A 19762-nucleotide genomic window follows, 5' to 3' on the forward strand; every position below is an offset into this window, starting at 1 on the left:
CTTGCCCGTAAAAACATAACAAACTGTTCCAGCAAATGACTGACGAGATGCGCGAGTTTCAATTGCACGGGAGGGAGGGGGAGGAAGTAGCGAGCTAGCTTTCTGTTTTGTTTGAACGTCAACAGAAGTGATGTTACCCAGCATCCCTTAGAGCGCCTTTATATGATAAACACACTATCGGTTGACGCTCTGTTAACTATAATTTATTACACGGCTCTTCACAAGGCAAGTAGAACGCTCCATTGACTTGAATGGGATTTCTCAGTTCTAGCGGTCATTATTTCCGAGGAAAGGACCTCTGTCGATGGCAACGGAGTTTGTGCAGGTATTTCATATTACTACGCAAGGACTGGAACTCCATTCAAAAGTGAAGGCAGACGGTTGATCAGCTGTGTTCTAAAGAATGTTTGATTCAAGTACAGCCTGTGTTGTTGCGAACTATTTGTTTCAGCAAATGCCACGATGAACGGTACAAATAGGCTAGGCTATGTAGGTTAAAGTAATATCGTGGGGAGTTTATTATTTTGTTTTGGCAAGTAGCCGTGTAATAAGCGGGATAATGTATAGAACGCCGGTCATTATTGGGAAAAGAAGTCCCTTCAGGGCGGAACAAGACCCCTCCGCTGCGCTTCGGGGTCCGGTTTGCCCTGTCGGGATTTATTTTCCCAATAAGGACCGGCGTTCTATACATTATCCCTTACTTATGGTTAAGGGTAGGGTTTGGTTAAAATGAACAGTAATTGTTCAACAACAATTTTACATAGTGAATTGGAATGTTAACACACCATCTGTTAAGTCTCTGCGGCCAGATAGTCCAAGTGAAGTGCAAACGATGGAGACAGAACTAGCAGAGATATGTCTGTGAGCATCAGCATGCATCAAGGCTTCAGATGAGGGAGGAGAGAGGAAATGGTTTGATGGCAGGAGACATGCAGGAAGTGGCGTGGGTGGGTTGATGTGCGGATGTTCAGGGAGGAGAAGGATGATGGGTAAATGGCAGCATACGTGAGTGATGTGCAGTAGATGGGGAGATGTGTGGAATGGGGGAGTTTGTGGGTGGAGGAGTGGTTCAATGCATGATGATGTCATGGGTCAGGAATAGCAGCACTTGCACACAGAAGAGAGATTAAAGGGAAATAACCGCAAGTCCACTTGTAGGAGCATTCCAGTGAGTGGCAGAACAACGAGGATAAGTAGTTGAATGACGGATAAATGGAAGTATGAAAGGATGAATAAATGTGGAGTTAAGAAACAAAACATATTGAAAACAGCTGAAAAAGAGGGATAAATACAGTCATTTAGTACACTATTGTAGTTGTAATTATATGTTTATAGCGAATGCATTGATCTTTTCACCCTTGATAATGACAACCCTGTGGTCTAGTGTTTTCACCCCTGATAATGACCAACCTCTGGTCCAGTTTCCCAATGAATCCTCTAGTCCTTGTTCCAGCTTCAAAATCACAAACCATTTCTCCGAGGTGATATTTATCTTCTTTCATTAGCGCGCGCTTGATCAATAATTCATTACAACACAGATAGCCAGAGAATAAGCCTTTGATACAAAGGCACAGATTCCCTTGGAAAAGAGAGCGTGTGCCCTCATCCTGCTGCTGCACTCAGGACAGAGAAATATCACCTGGCAAAGCTGATCCCTCAAAGCATTCATTTCCTTATGAAACACCTGTGATGTTCTCATACTTTACTTTCTCCCCTGTCTGTAATTTACCCCGCCCCTCCGCCCGTCGGGGTCTACTTGTTCTCCACCTGCTCCACCTGACAAATCCTCACTTCCAGGAACAAAGACTTCAGGCACAGGTAAGTGCTGGCATGCACAGTATGAGTGGAGCCACCCTCTCCTGCTCTGAGATTAAGGTTTACAGTGCCGTAATTTACCAACTATTAACTAAAGTGTCTTGCAAAATGTCTTCAGCTATGAGATTAACACATGGGGGCGGGCTATAGGGTTACTACAGTACATGGGGGCGGGCTATGGGGTTACTACATGGGGGCGTGCTATGGGGTTACTACATGGGGGCATGGGGATGCAGCTCCTCTAGTCATGTCATGCACAGAGGCCTGTGTATGGAGCACTCTGGCTTTCTCTGGGGAACGGGAACAAGCAGAGGAAAACGACTGCAATGAAACTGTGAAATCGGTCCATGTTCCAGCAGATGTTACTTTTTAGGGTGATGGTCTGCCAATCATCTATGAGACCGTCGTGTTGTGTTCAGTTTCAGTGACAACTCACCGCTTCGAATCAATTATTCAGCATGAACATTCACAGACGAACAAAACATCAGAAGTATAGATATTTTTTTTCTCCATTTCCATATAGAGATATGTTTTTTCCCACGCACATTTCTCTCTCTATCTCCGCTTCCTCTTTCTCTCTCCTTCCCTCTCTCCTCTCCCCTCCCTCTCTCTCTCTATGTCATGTCTCTGCGGGCCTCTGTTTCTGTACTAGTGTGTGTGTGTGTGTGTGTGTGTGTGTGTGTGTGTGTGTGTGTGTCTGAAAGAGACATGTGTCAGCTCTCCCTCTCCCTCTGCTGCCCAGATGCAGCTTTAATGGACATCCCTGCCTGATGTAACACACTCACAGAAGACAGCCAGAGAGAGAGAGAGAGAGGGAGAGAACGAGATGGAGGAAAAGAGAGGGAGAGAGAAGAGAGAGAGGGGGAGAGGGAGAGAGAGAGGCTGCAGGGAGAAAGGGAGAGAGAGAGGGAAAGAGATGGAGGAAAAGAGTGGGAGAGAGAGAGAGGGGGAGAGGGAGAGAGAGAGGCTGCAGGGAGAGAGGGAAAGAGAGAGATAAAGAGGGAAAGAGAGGCTGTAGAGAAGGTAGGAAACAAAGAAGAGGAAACCAGAGGAGGAAGAGAGAAAAAAGAATCCTCAAGAGAGATAAAAACAGAGGAGAAAGAATGAAAGGATGGAGGTAAAGGGAAGCAGACGAAAAGCTACAGGAGGGATCTGCATATCCCTCATCCCTCCATCTTTTCCAAATACTCGTTCATTTGGCGTTGCCGACCCTTCGGGACCGATCATGAAGGGAATGATTTGCCGCATTCCGAGATCTGTCATCATCTCCTCTTTCAATACGTTCCAGTCAGAACTCATTTGGCTTGATTTCAGATACAATGCACTCCTCCTCCCATCTCCTCTCCCACATACAGTACACACACACACACACACACACACACACACACACAAACACACACACACTCTCTCAAACATAGTCCAAGGGAAAAAGTCCTGCTGAATCTCAGCACCTTGATAATCATATGAATATTCCAATCATCACTCAGTTATTTCATCCGTCAGAGCCAATTTGGTTCTCCGCACTCAAGCCGTCTTGAGGCATCAGCAAACACATCTGTCTCCCTCTCTACTCTTTCACTGGTCAGCTCTCCTTCTCACTAAAGCTCATTGTCGTCTCATCTCTTTGCTTTTTTAGCAGATCACTTCATCTTTTGCTGCATGATTTCCTTCCCTGTCCTCCCTCTATCCTAACCAATCTGTCCATCTGTTACTTCTGACTCTCTCTCTCTCTATCCCCCCACCTGTCACTCTCATTCATCATTGTATAGTCCGTCTCTTACAGTAGGTTCTCTGTGAATTGCTCTCTCACTGCCTGTCTGTCTGTCTGCCTGCATGTCTGTCTGCCTGCCGACCTGTCTCTCTTTCTTATTTCTTCTATTCACCTATCTGACCTCTGTCTCTCTCTCTCTCTCTCTCTCTCTCTCTCTCTCTCTCTCTCTCTCTTTTCTACACAGCAACAACCCTGCCCACCGGTACTACCTGGCCACTGATCCGGTGACAGGGCAGCTGTACGTCTCGGACACCAACTCGCGCCGCATCTACAGGCCCCGGGCCCTGGGGAGCAGCGTTGAGCCCCAGCAGAATGTGGAGGTGGTGGTGGGCACAGGGGAGCACTGTCTGCCCTTCGACGAGGCCCACTGCGGGGATGGAGGACAGGCGACCGAGGCCTCGCTGGCCGGACCCAAAGGTGGGGGCACCCAAAGCACCACTTCCTTCAGCTGCCTCTCACTTCCCTTTCATCTGCGGTCAGTGGGAGGCAAGAGTCCAGAAGGCGCTCAATATGCATTGCAGATATCACATAAAGCTGAATGATAAAAGATTGATATCTGGCATTTGATAAAGTGTGATACTTGGAAAAATATCACAGTGCCGGACCTGCATCAAAGAGAGAGAGATGGAGAGAGAGAGAGCGAGGGAGAAAGAGAGATGGAGAGAGAGAGAGCGAGGAAGAGGCCTCAAGAGCCTTCCTGCCCTTTAAAAAAAGCCCATGGGGCATTACAAAAAGGTATCTCTCTCTCCCTCTCTCTCTCATCCTTTTCCTCTTATCCTCTCATGTGTAGTTTGATCATCCTGCTTTATATGACAGTACATCAGCCCTTTAACCCTCACAGGAGGAGAAAGTTAACTGTACCCTGAGATTTAGAGCAGTGGACGTTGAAGAGGCTAGTAGCCTTCTGCCAAAGTCATATAGTTCTGTGTCAGCCCCAATGGTGGGGGGACTCACTCCTGTCCTTGTCACACGGCCTGGGTGATTTAGCGCAGCGGTTATTTGATGGAGCCTAGCCTGGATGCTACAGGGTGATGATTTGTTGAGGTTTTGCGATTAAAAAAGGGAAAAAAAGAAAAGTGAGTCCTGTCATCACATCTGATTTTCATTCCTCCCGCTCTTGTGTGGAAGTCAACTGGGGTCCAGTGATTTGAGATTTGTGACAGTGTTTGGGGGCAGTCGGAGCTTAGTCCCAGCGCAGCCATGGCAACGTCTCCTCGACAGCAGATTGATGAAGCATGCCGGCGTCTCGGGCTGATGAAGCCTGTCATGATGTCCGGCAGACTGTTACAAATAAAATGGCCCAGATTTCACTGCACGGGCATATCTCGAGTCCAGCCCATTGTCCTCAGTCTACATTCACGATACTAGTTCCTCTATATCTGCAGGGCCAAAAATACACAACACAGCTTTCATATTTTTAAAGGCCTCAGTGTGTGAAGCCTTAAAGAAAAGTTTGAGTGACACCACGCGATCTCTCCTGATGTCGTCCTCACAGAGATCCTTCATGAAAGACAAAGATGGAAAAGTACTCTGCCTCCACCCAGCTCATATTGGCTGCTCAGACAAGGCAGAAGTGGGTACAGTGAGTCAAGGACTAAGTGCAGCGCTCTCCGTCATCAGCATATCCACTCACACATAAACACCCTCACCCCCATGGACACACACACACGCACAAACACGCACACACACGCACGCACACACACACACACATACACACACGCACGCACGCACGCACGCACACGCACATCCACTCAGATCTGCCGTGGATCAACTCACACAGAGAGTGTTGACACACAAGAGGGTACACTTATCACTAACATACACACACATAAACACCCTCACCCCCATGCGCACACACACACACACACACACACACACAACATGCAATATACAAATCTACAGACACATCGCACACGGGCACACACACATACACACACAGAGTTTATTTACGTAAGATATCTCTCTATCTCTCGCGAGATATCTCTCGCTTTTGTCTTTTATCAACAAACTAAGCTGAAGGCACACAGTGTGGGGAGATACAGAGCAAATTAAAAAGGGATACAGTCAGGAGAGAGGAGAGAGGGAGGGACAGAAATATATAGGAGAGGTAGAGAGAGAGAAAGAAGGGAGACAGAGAGGAGAGAGAGAGAGAGAGAGAGAGACAGGAAGTTATGGAAGGAAAGTTAGTGAGGGAGATGGCGTGAGAAAAAGCGGGATAGTGTGTGTGTGGGAAGAGAGAGTGATGGATGGATGAGAGGAAGAGGAGGAGTTGAGAGGTTGATGTCTCCAGCTACAGCCACTTCCACTTTGGCCTGAGAAATAATTCAGTGCATGTGAATAATTGAGTGTGATGCTCTCTGCAGTGACCTGAATAATGTGAAGCCAACCTTGACACATGTACCCATCGTCTCCTTTTCACCACATCCAGCCAGGGTGTCTGTGTGTGTGTGTGTGTGTGTGTGTGTGTGTGTGTGTGTGTGTGTGTGTGTGTGTGTATGTGTGTGTGTGTGTGCTTTAGTACTGTATGTGCTTGAGTTTGAGTGTGTGTCTGCGTTGGGGCTCAGGCTGCATAATACTGCCCAAACCCAAATCCTAAGAAGAGCAGTAACCAAAGACAACCAGAAGACCAACAAAATGACACATCTAAACTGTACTTTGTCAATGTTAGAGCCCATCATTTCAAATAGAAATGGGAGTCTTGCCAGCTGATAAAGCTGTTTGACCTCCTCTATCATGTAGCTTACCTATGCATATACTATGCATATATTTACTTATTCAGGCTAATTCACCTAATTAGCATGGGTTGCATTGTCATGTAACGTTAGATAAACTAATAAACCCTAGCACTGAACAAACAAGAACTAGCCCAAATAAACAGTAAGTTTATCATAGTTATTAATTGCACCAAAAATAACATAAATCGCCTTGTCAAACAGGTTAGCCATTAGCTCATCCTAATTAACAGTTGGAAAGACAACTCCAACAGGCCCTCTCCGACTCAGCTTGGTGTTCAGGCCCAAGTGTGCATGTGTGGAGGGTGATGGAGGTGTGATCTATATTTCTCCCATCTGTCTGGGCAGGCATCGTTGTGGACAAGGACGGATTGATCTATTTTGTCGACGGAACAGTGATACGGAAAGTGGACAAGACAGGGGTCATCTCCACGGTAATGGGATCCAACGACCTTGCTTCTTCTCGACCACTGGCGTGTGATGCTGCAATGGACGTCCATCAGGTGACTGACCACTAGTGTTCTGAAAAAGAATCAGAATCACAATCAGATCAGGACAGAGCAGTGACATGACTCAGCTTCAGAATGTGACCCCTGCCAGACACACTGGACACTCCTCTCTACTATGACATGACAGCAACTGGACAAGTGATTGACTTATTATTACCTTGACAGAAATGGCTTTTTATTTTGTTTTGGACATTTACCAAATTTAATTTCACTGTCCCATTAGCTGACAGGTAATCAGCCTCTGTTGTACTCCCACAATATTATTCTCCGATATTATAACACATTTATTACTCACCTAACACACAACTCTGTGTCTTCCATACCACCCAAGCTAGACTACGTTTTGTGCTGTGTCATCCTGTGTTCGATGACTTTGTCTATCAAAGTAGTGGAATTAGTGGGTGTATAAAGATGTCCGGCCGTCTAATTTATAGAGAGGCAGTAAATGGAATTGGTGTACTTAAGGTGATCCAGCCCATTCCTCTTTTTTGCCCAAACATTATCCTGAGGGGACAGACAGCAATTAAGCACCGCTGAAACACAAGGAGAAGACTAAGTGACATTTCACCCAGGCACCTGTGATGGGGACAAAGCCCTTATCACACACACACACACACACACACACACACACACACACACACACACACACACACACATACACTCACACACACACACACAAACACACACACACACACACTCCTTTCCTCTCTGACGCAAACACACATGCCCTCACACACCCAGTCTCTCCTCCCCCATTAATCACTCTTCAGGAAATGAAGTCGTGTCCTCCACAGACCCTGTTGAGCTGAAAAATGGCCTTCTGTGTATGAGTGTGTGTGTGTGTGTGTGTGTGTGTATGTGTGTGTTTACATTAAAGTATGTATGTGTGTGTATGCATGAATAACTATGTACTGTAGGTGTGTGTGTTTGTGAGAGTGTATTTGCATTTATGTACATATGAGTGTGTATGCATGAATGACTATGTACTGTGTGTGTGTGTGTGTGTGTGTGTGTGTGTGTGTGTGTGTGTGTGTGAGTGTATTTACATTTAAGTATGTATGTGTGTCTATACATGAATGACTATGTACTGTATGTGTGTGTGTGTGATGTGCATGTGTGTTTTGCGTGTTTATTTATCTCCTCTCATCATGTTCCAGGTTGTGTTAGAGTGGCCTACTGACCTGGCCATCAACCCCGTGGATAACTCCCTGTACGTGCTGGATGGGAACTTGGTGCTGCGTGTGTTCGAGGGCGGTCAGACCAGCGTGGTGGCGGGGCGGCCGCTGCACTGCCCAGGACCCCTCCAGAGCCAGCGGCCCACGGAGATCCAGCTGGCCAGCCACACGGCCCTGGACAGCCCGAGTGCCATCGCTGTGTCCTACGCCGGTGAGCTCTTCATCGCCGAGACTGACGAGAAGAAGATGAGCCGCATCCAACGCGTGTCGGCCGACGGCGAGATCACCCACCTGGCCGGGGCGCCGTCCGAGTGCGACTGCCGGAATGACGTGAACTGCGACTGCTACCTGACCGGCGACGGCTACGCCAAGGACGCGCGGCTCAACGGGCCGTCGTCCATCGTGGCTGCGCCCGACGGTACCCTGTACGTGGCCGACCTTGGAAACATCCGGATCAGAGCCATCGGGCAGACCCGCCCGCCGGTCAACGCCGCCGGCCTGTACGAGGTGGCGTCTCCCGAGTCGGAAGAACTCTATCTGTTCAGCGCCAACGGGACACACCGCCACACGCTCAACCTCGTCATGGGCGACTACAAGTACAACTTCACCTACGACAACGAGGGCGGCCTCAGCGGAGTGACCGACTGCCACGGCAACACGCTCCGCATCAGACGTGACGCCGGCCAAGTGCCCGTCCGGCTCATCGCCCCCGACAACCAGGTGATCTGGATGGCTGTGGACGCAAAGGACCATCTGAAGTCCCTCACAGCACAGGGGCACGAGCTCGTCCAGTTCACATACCATGGCGACAGTGGCCTCTTGGCCACTAAGACCATCGCCAACGGCTGGACCACATTCTATGAGTAAGTGCTATGTGTTGCGATGGACCACTTTGGTTTGAAATGCCCACTTAAAAATGGACCCCTAAAAATGGAGTGCAGGTCAAGTAAACTACAGCAAACTACAGCTAACATCTCACCTCTTAGTTCTTTGTTCCATGATTCCATGGTGTTTGTATTGGGCCACACATAAAGTCAATATAGCTGACAGGACAATTAAAGTGCTGAGTGTTTTGTGGTCCAGTGTAACACACGTGTTGTCCTGTGCAGGTATGATGTGGATGGAAAGCTCTACAACGTTACTTTTCCCTCCGGTGTTGTCACTAATCTCCGTGGCGACATGGAGACAGATTTCACTGTCACCTTGACAACCTCTGGCCAGGAGGACGATGCCAGCATCGCCGCCAACCACACGTCCATTCAGGCAGTTTTCACTTTGTCTCAGGGTAGGTCCAGACACACACACACACACACACACACACACACACACACCTATTCAGGCAGTTTTCACTTTATCCACAGTTTTCACTTTGTCTCAGGGTAGGCCCAGAAACACACACCCACACACACACACACACACACACACACACACACACACACACACACACACATACATACACACACACACACACACACACACACACCTATTCAGGCAGTGTAACACTGTCTCAGTATGAGCAACCCTTTAATGTCTCTTAGTCTTTAAATCAAAATCAAACTTTTTTGTGAGCATGTTTGTTTGGTTGCTTATTTTGTTGTTGATATTGCTGTTGTTGGCGCTGAAAGTACATTTTATTTTTATTTTTTTAAAAACATCCCTAGTGTATAAATTATACATATAAAACCACTCATTTAATGTTTGGGAAGAAAGCCAGTGCTACTGTTGTTACTGCCTCAAATGTTCTTTTGAATTCAAGTATGCATTATTCTCCTGAAAAAAAAACACAAAAAAAACATAAGCATTTTGGTTGCCTTGAAGCTTTAAATGAACATACACGGTGCACAAAGACAATATTGAATAAGTCTACACTAACTCTTTTTGTTTCTGTCTGGATGCCAGCATAGTATTGTCCAGTAGCTGTTCCCTGTGGTGAACGAGTGTCTTCTCTAATGTCCTGCAGACCAGCTGAGGAACAGCTACGTGCTGGGCTATGACCGATCCCTGAGGATCCTCTACGCCAACGGCATGGACTCCCACTATCAGACCGAGCCCCACATATTGGCCGGCCCGTCCTGTCCAATTGTGGCACGCCGGAACATGACGCTGCCCAGCGAGAGTGGGCAGAATCTGGTGGAGTGGCGTTTCCGGAAGGAACAGTCGAGGGCAAAGGTCACAGTGTTTGGACGAAAACTACGGGTCAGTTTTTAAATGTTTTTAAACACATACTTTCCCTTTTCTATCTCTTGCTCAAGTCATGATTTCTGGAGCTACACACATACCAACACACCCTCTCTCTCTCACATATACACACACACGCACGCACACACACACACACGCGCGCGCGCACACGCACATACACACACATACACACACACACACACACACACACACACACACACACACACACACACACACACACACACACACACACACGCATGCGACGACGCACGCATGCACACACATACCACGTACACACACACACACACACACACACACACACACACACACACACACACACACACACACACACACACACACACATTCTCTAACTATGGACCACATCCATACACTTTCATAATCAGCCCCTGTGGTCTGAACAGACCCTCCAGCATGGCTGACAAATAGTGACTAAGGAACTGGACGAGTCATGGGTTCCATTCCCAGTTGTCACGTTATACCCTTGAGCCATGTTGCTCCAGGAAGACTAGCCCTGCTATTGGCAGGATAAAATCTGCTGGATAAAAGGGTCAGCTAAATACATACATAAACAAATCTACTATAAAGCTAGATATCTCATATCTAACATACTGCATATGGTCTATTTCAGCTAACATGTTTTCCACACTCTTTTCACAAGTACCTGAATAAAAGTTTCAGCTGCAAGATTTAAGACCTTGAAGCAACGCCAGGGTGACTTTCAGCCTAATGAAGTTCTTGAAAGCCACAGTTAATCTATTTCATCAGCTCCAGAGCTTTAGAGGAAGCAGCACCCATCTACATAGAGTTACTCTTGCCTTTTGTTCCGTCATAGATACACATGCAATTGCACAAGCTATATACACTACAAAACCTGTTTTGTTTCTTATGCATCTCTCTGTCATTATTAGTGTAATTATTACAGTTGTGACTGAAATTGTTGGTATCTTTCCATGAAGAAAGAAAAACACTCATTTTTTCTTTAAAAAAAATTGAAACTGACTAAAGTAATCAGCATTCATAATTGTTTATTCCATGTTTAATGCAAATTGACTTCAATTTTGACTCTTCATTCAACAGCATACATCACATAATAAAACAAATGAAAATGGAATTGGCATAGATGATGGTAACCTTTACTTATTAGTATGCCATCCAGTTGTCTCATAGCTTCTGCCACATGTCAAATATTTTCTCGAAAAGTCTTTTAGAGTCATGCAAGTCAAATTTGTAGTTTCTTATGTCTCATTCCATCGAACTACAAACCCGCTACCCGATCTGGCAAACTTATATAGTGCGGTTACAGCCAATAGAGGGCCGCGAAGCAAATGCAGAAGTGCCGTTCACCCTGTTACGAGTTGATGAACCACGGAAACAATTTTGGAAACATTATTTTAAGGTACAAAAAACTCTTTGGTGTTGCTTTAAATTGGTTGAATAACTGAATACAAGATCAAATAGATCTTTAATATAATTAACATTAAACAACACTATAATCCAATAATTTATAATTTTATCTTCTTTTTCGGGGTACCAACAACTCTCTCCGGGCCATTTTAGAATATCTACGTAAAATAAAAGGTCCCAACAAAAGGTCCCAACAAATTTAGCCCCAACTGTACTTGATTAGTAATCATTTCCTCAGTGAGTTTGGGACCATTTCTCCTAATGCACAATAACAACATTACTATCATCGTCCATGACAACAGGTGAATGGCCGTAACATTCTGTCAGTGGACTATGACCGCCTACTGCGGACGGAGAGGATCTATGATGACCACCGCAAATTCCTGCTGAAGATTCTGTACGACGCGGCCGGTCAGCCCATGCTGTGGACGCCCAGCAGTAAACTGCTGCCCGTCAACATCACCCGCACCAGCGGCGGGCTCATCAGCGCCCTCCAGTGGGGATCTGAGGCAGAGCGAGTGGAGTACGACAACCAGGGTCGGCTCGTCACTAGAGAGTTCCCCGATGGCAAGACCTGGACCTACACCTACATGGAGCAGGTGATAACTGACCAGTTCTATAACAAAAGCATGACTGTATGAATTGTAATGGTGTATCTTGGCAATCCGTGGTAGCTGAATATAAAAGTGAGGTTTATCTATCCAGGGAATTCTCAGTAGCAATAAACCACATTAGTGTTCATTAGAGATGTTATGAATCAGGACACATCTTGTCCTACTGACGTCCTTTCTGTTTCATGGCAGGCCGTGGTGCTGCTCTTGGCCAGCCAGAGGCAGTATGTGTTTGAGTACGACTCCCACGGACTCCTGTCCGGTGTCACCATGCCCAGTCTGGCGCGCTACACCATGCACACGGTCCGCTCTCTCGGGTACTACAGCAACCTCTATCACCCGCCCGAGAGCAACGCCTCCGTCGCCATCGACTACCGGGAGGACGGACTCCTCTTACGAGTGGCCCATCACGGAACGGGCCGGCGGATCTTGTACCGGTACCGGTGGCAGAACAAACTGTCGGAGGTTCTGTACGACAGCACGAAAGTCACCTTCACTTTCGATGAGACGGTCGGTGTGTTGAAAACCATAAACCTGCAGAACGAGGCGTTCATCTGCACTATCCGCTACAGACAGCTGGGGGCGCTAGTGGACCGGCAGATTTACCGCTTCAACGAGGACGGCATGGTGAACGCGCGCTTCGACTACGCCTACGATGGGAGCCTCCGGGTGGCCAGTGTCCAAGGAGTCATCAACGAGACGCCACTTCCGATTGACCTCTACCAGTATGACGACATCTCTGGAAAGCTGGAACAATTTGGCAAGTTCGGGGTGATCTACTACGACATTAACCAGATCATTTCCACCTCGGTCATGACCTACAGCAAGCACTTCGATGGCCACGGGCGGATCAAAGAGATACAGTACGAGGTGTTCCGGACGGTCATGTATTGGATCGCCTTCCAGTACGACGCCGCGGGCCGAGTCATGAAGAAGGAGATGAAGATCGGGCCGTACGCCAACTCCACCAAGTACACCTTCGAGTACGACGTGGACGGCCAGCTGCAGGTGGCGTCTCTGAACGACCGGGTGTCGTGGCGCTACAGCTACGACCTGAACGGGAACCTGCACCTGATGAACCCCGGCAACAGCCCCCGACTGACTCCTCTCCGCTACGACCTCCGTGACCACATCACGCGCCTGGGTGACCTTCAGTACCAGCTGGACGAGGACGGCTTCCTGCGCCAGCGAGGCTCCGACGTCTTCGAGTACAACTCCAAGGGCCTCCTGGAGCGCGTCTACAGCAAGTCGCTGGGCTGGAGCGTCCGTTACCGCTACGACGGCCTCGGCCGACGCGTCTCCTCCAAGAGCAGCCTCGGTCGGCACCTGCAGTATTTCTACGCTGACCTGACCTACCCGAGCCGCATCACACACGTGTACAACCACACGAGCCTGGAGATCACCTCGCTCTACTACGACCTGCAGGGACACCTGTTCGCCATGGAGATGAGCAGCGGGAAAGAGTTCTACATCGCTTGCGACAACACGGGCACGCCGCTGGCCGTCTTCAGCAGCGAGGGCCTCCTCCTGAAGCAGGTGCAGTACACGGCCTACGGCGAGGTGCACCTGGACTCCAACCCCGACCTGCCACTCCCACTGGGTTTCCATGGCGGCCTGTACGACCCCCTCACCAAGCTGGTCCACTTCGGCGAGCGAGACTTTGACATCATGGCAGGCCGCTGGACCACCCCTTGTCCCACTGCTTTCAAAGACTTGGGGAAGGACCCCCGGCCTTTCAACCTGTACATGTTCCGGAACAACGACCCCATTAGTAAAGGTCACAATGTGCGGGAGTATGTCACAGGTATGACAGCATTTCCCCATATGTGAACTTAAACAACATATAACTCAATTCTATTTGATGGAAATAACTAAAGAGTTTAACTCTTTAATGATGCCCACAGAGCCTTAACACGATCATAAAGATTCAAGTTCAGTATGTACATCTTTTGTTGAACAATTACCAAACATCACCTTAACCAAATCCAGCCTCTAACCTCAACCATAAATTGTAGTTGCATGTAAGAGTTTCAACAATTAGATTGTTGATAATGTGAGCATCTATGGACCCTTTCAACAATAAAAACAAAAACAATGCTTGAACGTTCTATTTGGGCCCCAATCTACTTCCTCTGCATTAAAGGTCCAGTATGTAGGAAATAATGGAAAATAAACTGTAACCATTCTAAAAATGATCACCATATGTTGTCAGAGAGTGAGGAAACACGATGAATTGAAGTAATGGCTTATTTGACAACATTACTCTAACCCGTGAAACCCCGTAAAACCCATGAAAAAAAATCAGTTACTGGGCGGAATCTCTTGGAATTTTCGTTTATGTTTTGAACGATTAATTCTAGAATAGCGATATTAATAATGGGCTAGCGTCCTCCTATTTGGGTTGCCAAATTAGCAAAAGGCCAACTGTCAACAGCTGTCAGTTGTAGTCATGAACAGCCTACAAGAGGCAGGCAAATTTCCAAAATTAAAACAAGAAACAAATTAAGTGGACATCGGAGGAGCTTCCTGAGATGATGGACGTCTTAGATCAAACGAAGAATATCAAGTCTGGCCAGAGCTGGCCATATTTCTCCACAACAGGTAGCCTATGCTAAACATCATCTGCATCGCTAACTTCAGCTAAATATGTTACGTTGGTTAGAGAGGTATTTTTTGTTTTCACTGTTTCCGTAATGTGTAGCTGGGTTATGGTTGGAGAAACGTTAAAGCAGCTGCAGGTCAACTAACATTAGCTAAGTCTTCATTACATCTGGCAACCCAGAAGAGGCTCGCGTCTGGTAGTCTTGAGAACGTTCACCAGTGTTTTGATTTTGGCCAACAGAACGTTCGGTAACAATCCTACAAATTGCACCTTTAAGATAACATATGGAATGTTAAAACGGAAGTCTTGTGGGGCCAACTATGATGCTGATAATGGAACTCTCTTGAAAGGGTCCATAGATAATCTGTGGGTCTCTGACTATCCGAGTCAAACCAAATTCGGTTCTGATTATGATGCATAATGATCCATTTGTTTAATATTCATGAACCGGATTTTTATTTCTCATTAATGTATTCATCATTGCATCTTTATTTCAGATGTAAACACCTGGCTGGTAACCTTTGGCTTTCACCTGCACAACACCATACCTGGTTTTCCTGCCCCCAAGTTTGACATCAACAATCCGTCATATGAACTAATGACGAGCCAGCTTTGGGACGACCTCCCAGTTAGTATCCCACAGTGTCCTGCTTGATTTATATGTTCTAAGTTAGCATAGCATGATGATGGCTATTACATTAACATGTTGTAGAATACAGTATGAAACTACTTGTAGAGCAATACAGATATGCATATTAAAATCAAACTTGGAAAAAAATCAAAAAGAGAAGTTAAATCATGTTATCAGATAGTATTTTAATGTGAAGGAAATAGGCGAAGAAGCACTTTGATAATTCATAAACTCTTGTCAGCAGAAAATGAAAAGCTTTCTGAAAAGAGCAGACCTCTGTGTAATATCTCTTAGAGGGACATGTGGGAGCATCCTAATGAATGCTTAACACAGTCATGTCCTGTTCTTCACAGCCTATCTTTGGGATGCAGCAGGACGTGTCCAGGCAAGCTGAGGCCTTCCTCTCATTCAAGCGCCTGCCTGAGATCCAGTTTGGACCGGCCCCGCACACAGAGAGGCCATGGCTGTGGTTCGCCCCGAGCGCATCGCTAATCGGCCGCGGTGTCATGTTGGCCGTTAGCCGAGGCCGAGCCGTGGTGACACGCACACTCAGTACCACCAGCGAGGATTGTGTCCAGCTGGCCACCGTGCTCAACGGCGCCATCTACCTGCAGGACCTGCACTACATGCTGGACGGCTGCGACACGCACCACTTTGTGAAGCCGGGCTCGGCGGACACCGACCTGGCCGTGCTGCAGCTCACCAGTGGCAAACGGTCGCTGGAGAACGGCGTCAACGTGACCGTGTGGCAGTCGACGGCCGTGGCGTCGGGCGGCCGCACGCGCCGCCTGGTGGACGTGGAGCTGCGGAGCGGCGGGCTGGCGCTGCACTTGCGCTACGGCACCACGCAGGACGAGGAGCGCGAGCGCATCCTGGAGCTGGCCCGCCAGAGGGCGCTGGTGAGCGCATGGGCCCGGGAGCAGCAGAGGGTGCGGGACGGAGAGGAAGGCGCCCGCCTGTGGACCGAGGGCGAGAAGAGGCAGCTGCTGAGCGGGGGCAAGGTCCCGGGGTACGACGGCTACTATGTCCTCTCTGTGGAGCAGCACCCAGAGCTAGCCGACAGCACCAACAACATCCAGTTCCTCCGGCAAAACGAGTTGGGAAAGAGGTAACATACAGAACCCCTTCCGCTTTCTCTAGACAACACCACCTGAGACTTCAACCCTGAGGTAACACATGATCGCTGAAAGCAGAGGATGCTGTGAGTTTTGTTCTAGTTACAGCAACGGACAAAAACAGTCCGCTGACGTGGCAAGAGCAGAGAGAAGTGGACCATTTCTCTGCTTTCGAGAACTGTCGAGCACAGTTCTGCTTTGAAATCAGACTGCTAACATGTGAGCAAGACTTTCTAGCTGGAGGGGAGATTAGGGGGTGCCAAGTGGACCTAGGACTAATGACCCCTGCTGTAAATTGGGTGCAATAACACGGTAACGGTGGGAACAGCAAATAGTCGTGATTAGGTTCGTCCTGTGTAAAGATGGCTGGTGTGACATGCAGCACAACACTTTGGAGATCATTTTTACACGAAGGGACGTGCAAGTCAGCAAATATTGAGCAACGCTGTGCGTTGAGCCACAATGTATACTCTGTAATTGTATGAAGCCTTACTAAGGCAAGCGTCTCAACAGCACAACTCCATAAGCCTGAGTCACCACCGTCACAAGCAAACTAATGTACAGTGAAAATATTTTATAAGATAGATTCTATCTTGTCTATTTATTTGTCTATTTATTTGTTTGTCCATTTGTTTAGTTAGTTTGTATAAGCATAGTAGTCATTTGAAAATATCAGAAACATACATGGGCATGAGCAAAAGACTTACAGTATCACTCCCATCTGAGTGTAACAGAGTTGGAAGGCATAAAAAAAAAAAACTTTAGTCTGTATCTGAGAGTATGAATTGTATGAAATTGTCACTTTGTATCTGCTTTGTAAATGTGTGTTTCTAAAGCGTTGAGATCCAGGTGAAATAGATTCCCAACCATAAGTCTACCGTGGAAAAAAAAAAATACAACCACTACCACCATCTACAATAAACACAACAACAGTTACTAGTGTTTTATTTAGTCTTGGGTTTATGAGGACCAAACGAACATATGTTCCTGAATCACTAAATATTCTGTCAACTGACAGTGATATTGACACGGTTCAGCGTTCGATTGATGAAGAAGAAGCAAGCTCCTTAGCAAAGACGATAATGGGAATGGAAATCTAGCAGTGCTTGTCTAAGAATTAAATAGAATTCTTCATCACATAATGGTCACAGTGGCAGTCATTTTATGTTAAGTATTTATACTTTATCAATAAAAAGTGAAACAGTCAAACCCTCCGCATTGCACATTTATTCTACAATTCAACATGTCGGAACTCACGTTTTTAATTTGATTAATTTTGCTAAATCAATGATCTATGAAAAAGTGATTTTCCCCCAGTTTCACATGACTACACAAGAAACAAAATAACAACAATTTAGCTTCGAGCTGTTTACCCTGAATTATTAATGCCCCAGATGTGAAGGGGAATTGAATTTTCACAAATGTTTGTCTCCAGTGTGTGAGAAACCACAGTGTGTTGGAATATTAAGGGTAATTCCAGAGTGTGTGTTTGGAACAGAGAACAATGCCTCAATTATTCTGTCAGGCAAATGATTCAATCATCATCTAATTCTATTATTGCTTGACTTCCGTATCTTTTCAGTCTAAAGCGACCCCCGCTGAGCACCAGGGTTTGTGGCTCTCTTCATTGGATTTCTTTCTGGATCTGGATAGATAGTTTTTCTACCCTGCTAACATACCTCCACCTAGGGTAATGGATTTCTCCAAAGAAGAAAATAAAACAAACATGAAAAATATTGAAATGCTAAATAGCAAAACAGAAGGGAGAGTGGAGTGTGTTCTGTGTATTTACCAGACAGGTACTGTAATATGTGGATAAACTACCGTAGACATGTACACATTCTCTAAAATGTCAATCTTGTTCACCTCCAGACTCTAAACTCTGTGTCAGGGGAATCTGTCATGTCCAGTGCGGGGCCTCCGTGGGCAATGAGAAACACAATCACACTGACAAGCAAATTAATTCACATCCATTGTGCGTTGTATGTACATTGTGTTTGTGCACATTGTTAGTGCATGTTGATGTTCAGTGTTTACACGAATGTTAAGCGCTGCGGTCATCCCCCTGAGGGCCTTCCTGTGGCCAGAGACTGCCCTCCTGATTAACCCAGTATTCCTTGCACGGGCGCGTAATAAAATGGAAATCCCATTCCACACGACAGACGGGGTGTGCTGTGTGGAGATGGAGAGACTGTGTTTCTGTGTAAGAAGAGGAAAAGGGACAAATGTGTCCTACTTGGATTTAGTGTGAAGCCTTGCAGCCCTACAATGTAAATAGGCCAGTGTGGCCAATAGGCCAGACCCAGCATTGGCTACTCCGGACATACGATTATGAGCGATACAACAATGGTCAACAGCCTACTCAAGGTGGGTCTTGAAAATGTGAAAGTAACAATAAAGCATGCACATCCAAATGTTAACAAGTTGGGTGCTGGACGAAAAGGGCAATACTGAATGCATGAAGAAAGTCCGCTACACCAATAGCTCCCAATAAATAATTAAATTAATGTGATGTTTCGGACGTTAGGCCTTCATCAGACATTGGGTCTAGAAAATGCTCATACATTCAGAAGCATCTTGCTGGACTGGAGTGGTCCTGTTGAAAGGCAGCAGAAGCCTGGAGTCAGATTTAACCCAGCTGACTCATGTTTATGCATGAGATGTGTGAGGTCATGAATACTGAATGAGAGTAGACTCTGAATATGTCATGACCTCCTTGCCCTTCTCATCTTCCGCTCTACGCACACGCATGCCTTGCTCTCATTACGGCTCTCACAGTCGGCATTCTTTTATGGCGGGCATTCTGATCGCTATGGATGAGAGAAGAGAGTCCAAAATTCATATTTAATAAGGAGATGTTTGGAGTTGGGGGCGGAGGGGGGCATATGTGTGGTGTGTGTGTGTGTGTGTGTGTAGGTGGGGTTTGTGTGTGTGGGTTGGGAGGTAGGGGTGGAGTCAGAAAAGTTTAAATGAGTGAGGAGTGACTGGTGGCTTAGTGTTAAGGAGAGGCATGAAACCAACGATTCTTTGATGTCAGCCATACAGAAAAACAAAGTACATCTTTAATAAGTAGTCACACACTTTTCTTGACAGTGTGTTGTTTTGGAGTTAAACAGCAACCAAAATATGATTTTTTCATTGTCAGTCTGTTTTCTGTGTTTAAAATGTGACTAAAGCTAGAATCAGTAATTCTAGCTC

The 19762-nt window shown here is 46.7% G+C and overlaps 1 protein-coding gene across 4 annotated transcripts in view; it reads left to right on the forward strand.

The window, feature by feature from the left end:
* The window catches only part of si:dkey-237h12.3 (teneurin-3), a 168716-nt gene extending 150943 nt beyond the window's left edge, over positions 1 to 17773 (forward strand). For all 4 annotated transcript variants that reach the window (XM_048262480.1, XM_048262481.1, XM_048262482.1 and 1 more), the window contains 10 exons: positions 1798 to 1818; positions 3771 to 4003; positions 6667 to 6821; positions 7985 to 8865; positions 9112 to 9287; positions 9963 to 10198; positions 11908 to 12204; positions 12409 to 14020; positions 15316 to 15446; positions 15803 to 17773. In XM_048262480.1, the coding sequence (XP_048118437.1) occupies positions 1798 to 1818; positions 3771 to 4003; positions 6667 to 6821; positions 7985 to 8865; positions 9112 to 9287; positions 9963 to 10198; positions 11908 to 12204; positions 12409 to 14020; positions 15316 to 15446; positions 15803 to 16561 (4501 nt within the window). In that variant the 3' untranslated portion in view covers positions 16562 to 17773. The remainder of the gene's footprint in view (positions 1 to 1797; positions 1819 to 3770; positions 4004 to 6666; positions 6822 to 7984; positions 8866 to 9111; positions 9288 to 9962; positions 10199 to 11907; positions 12205 to 12408; positions 14021 to 15315; positions 15447 to 15802) is intronic.
* Positions 17774 to 19762: the final 1989 nt, after the last annotated feature.

This window comes from Alosa alosa, chromosome 14 (assembly GCF_017589495.1).
Source record: "Alosa alosa isolate M-15738 ecotype Scorff River chromosome 14, AALO_Geno_1.1, whole genome shotgun sequence".
Classification (NCBI taxonomy): domain Eukaryota; kingdom Metazoa; phylum Chordata; class Actinopteri; order Clupeiformes; family Clupeidae; genus Alosa; species Alosa alosa.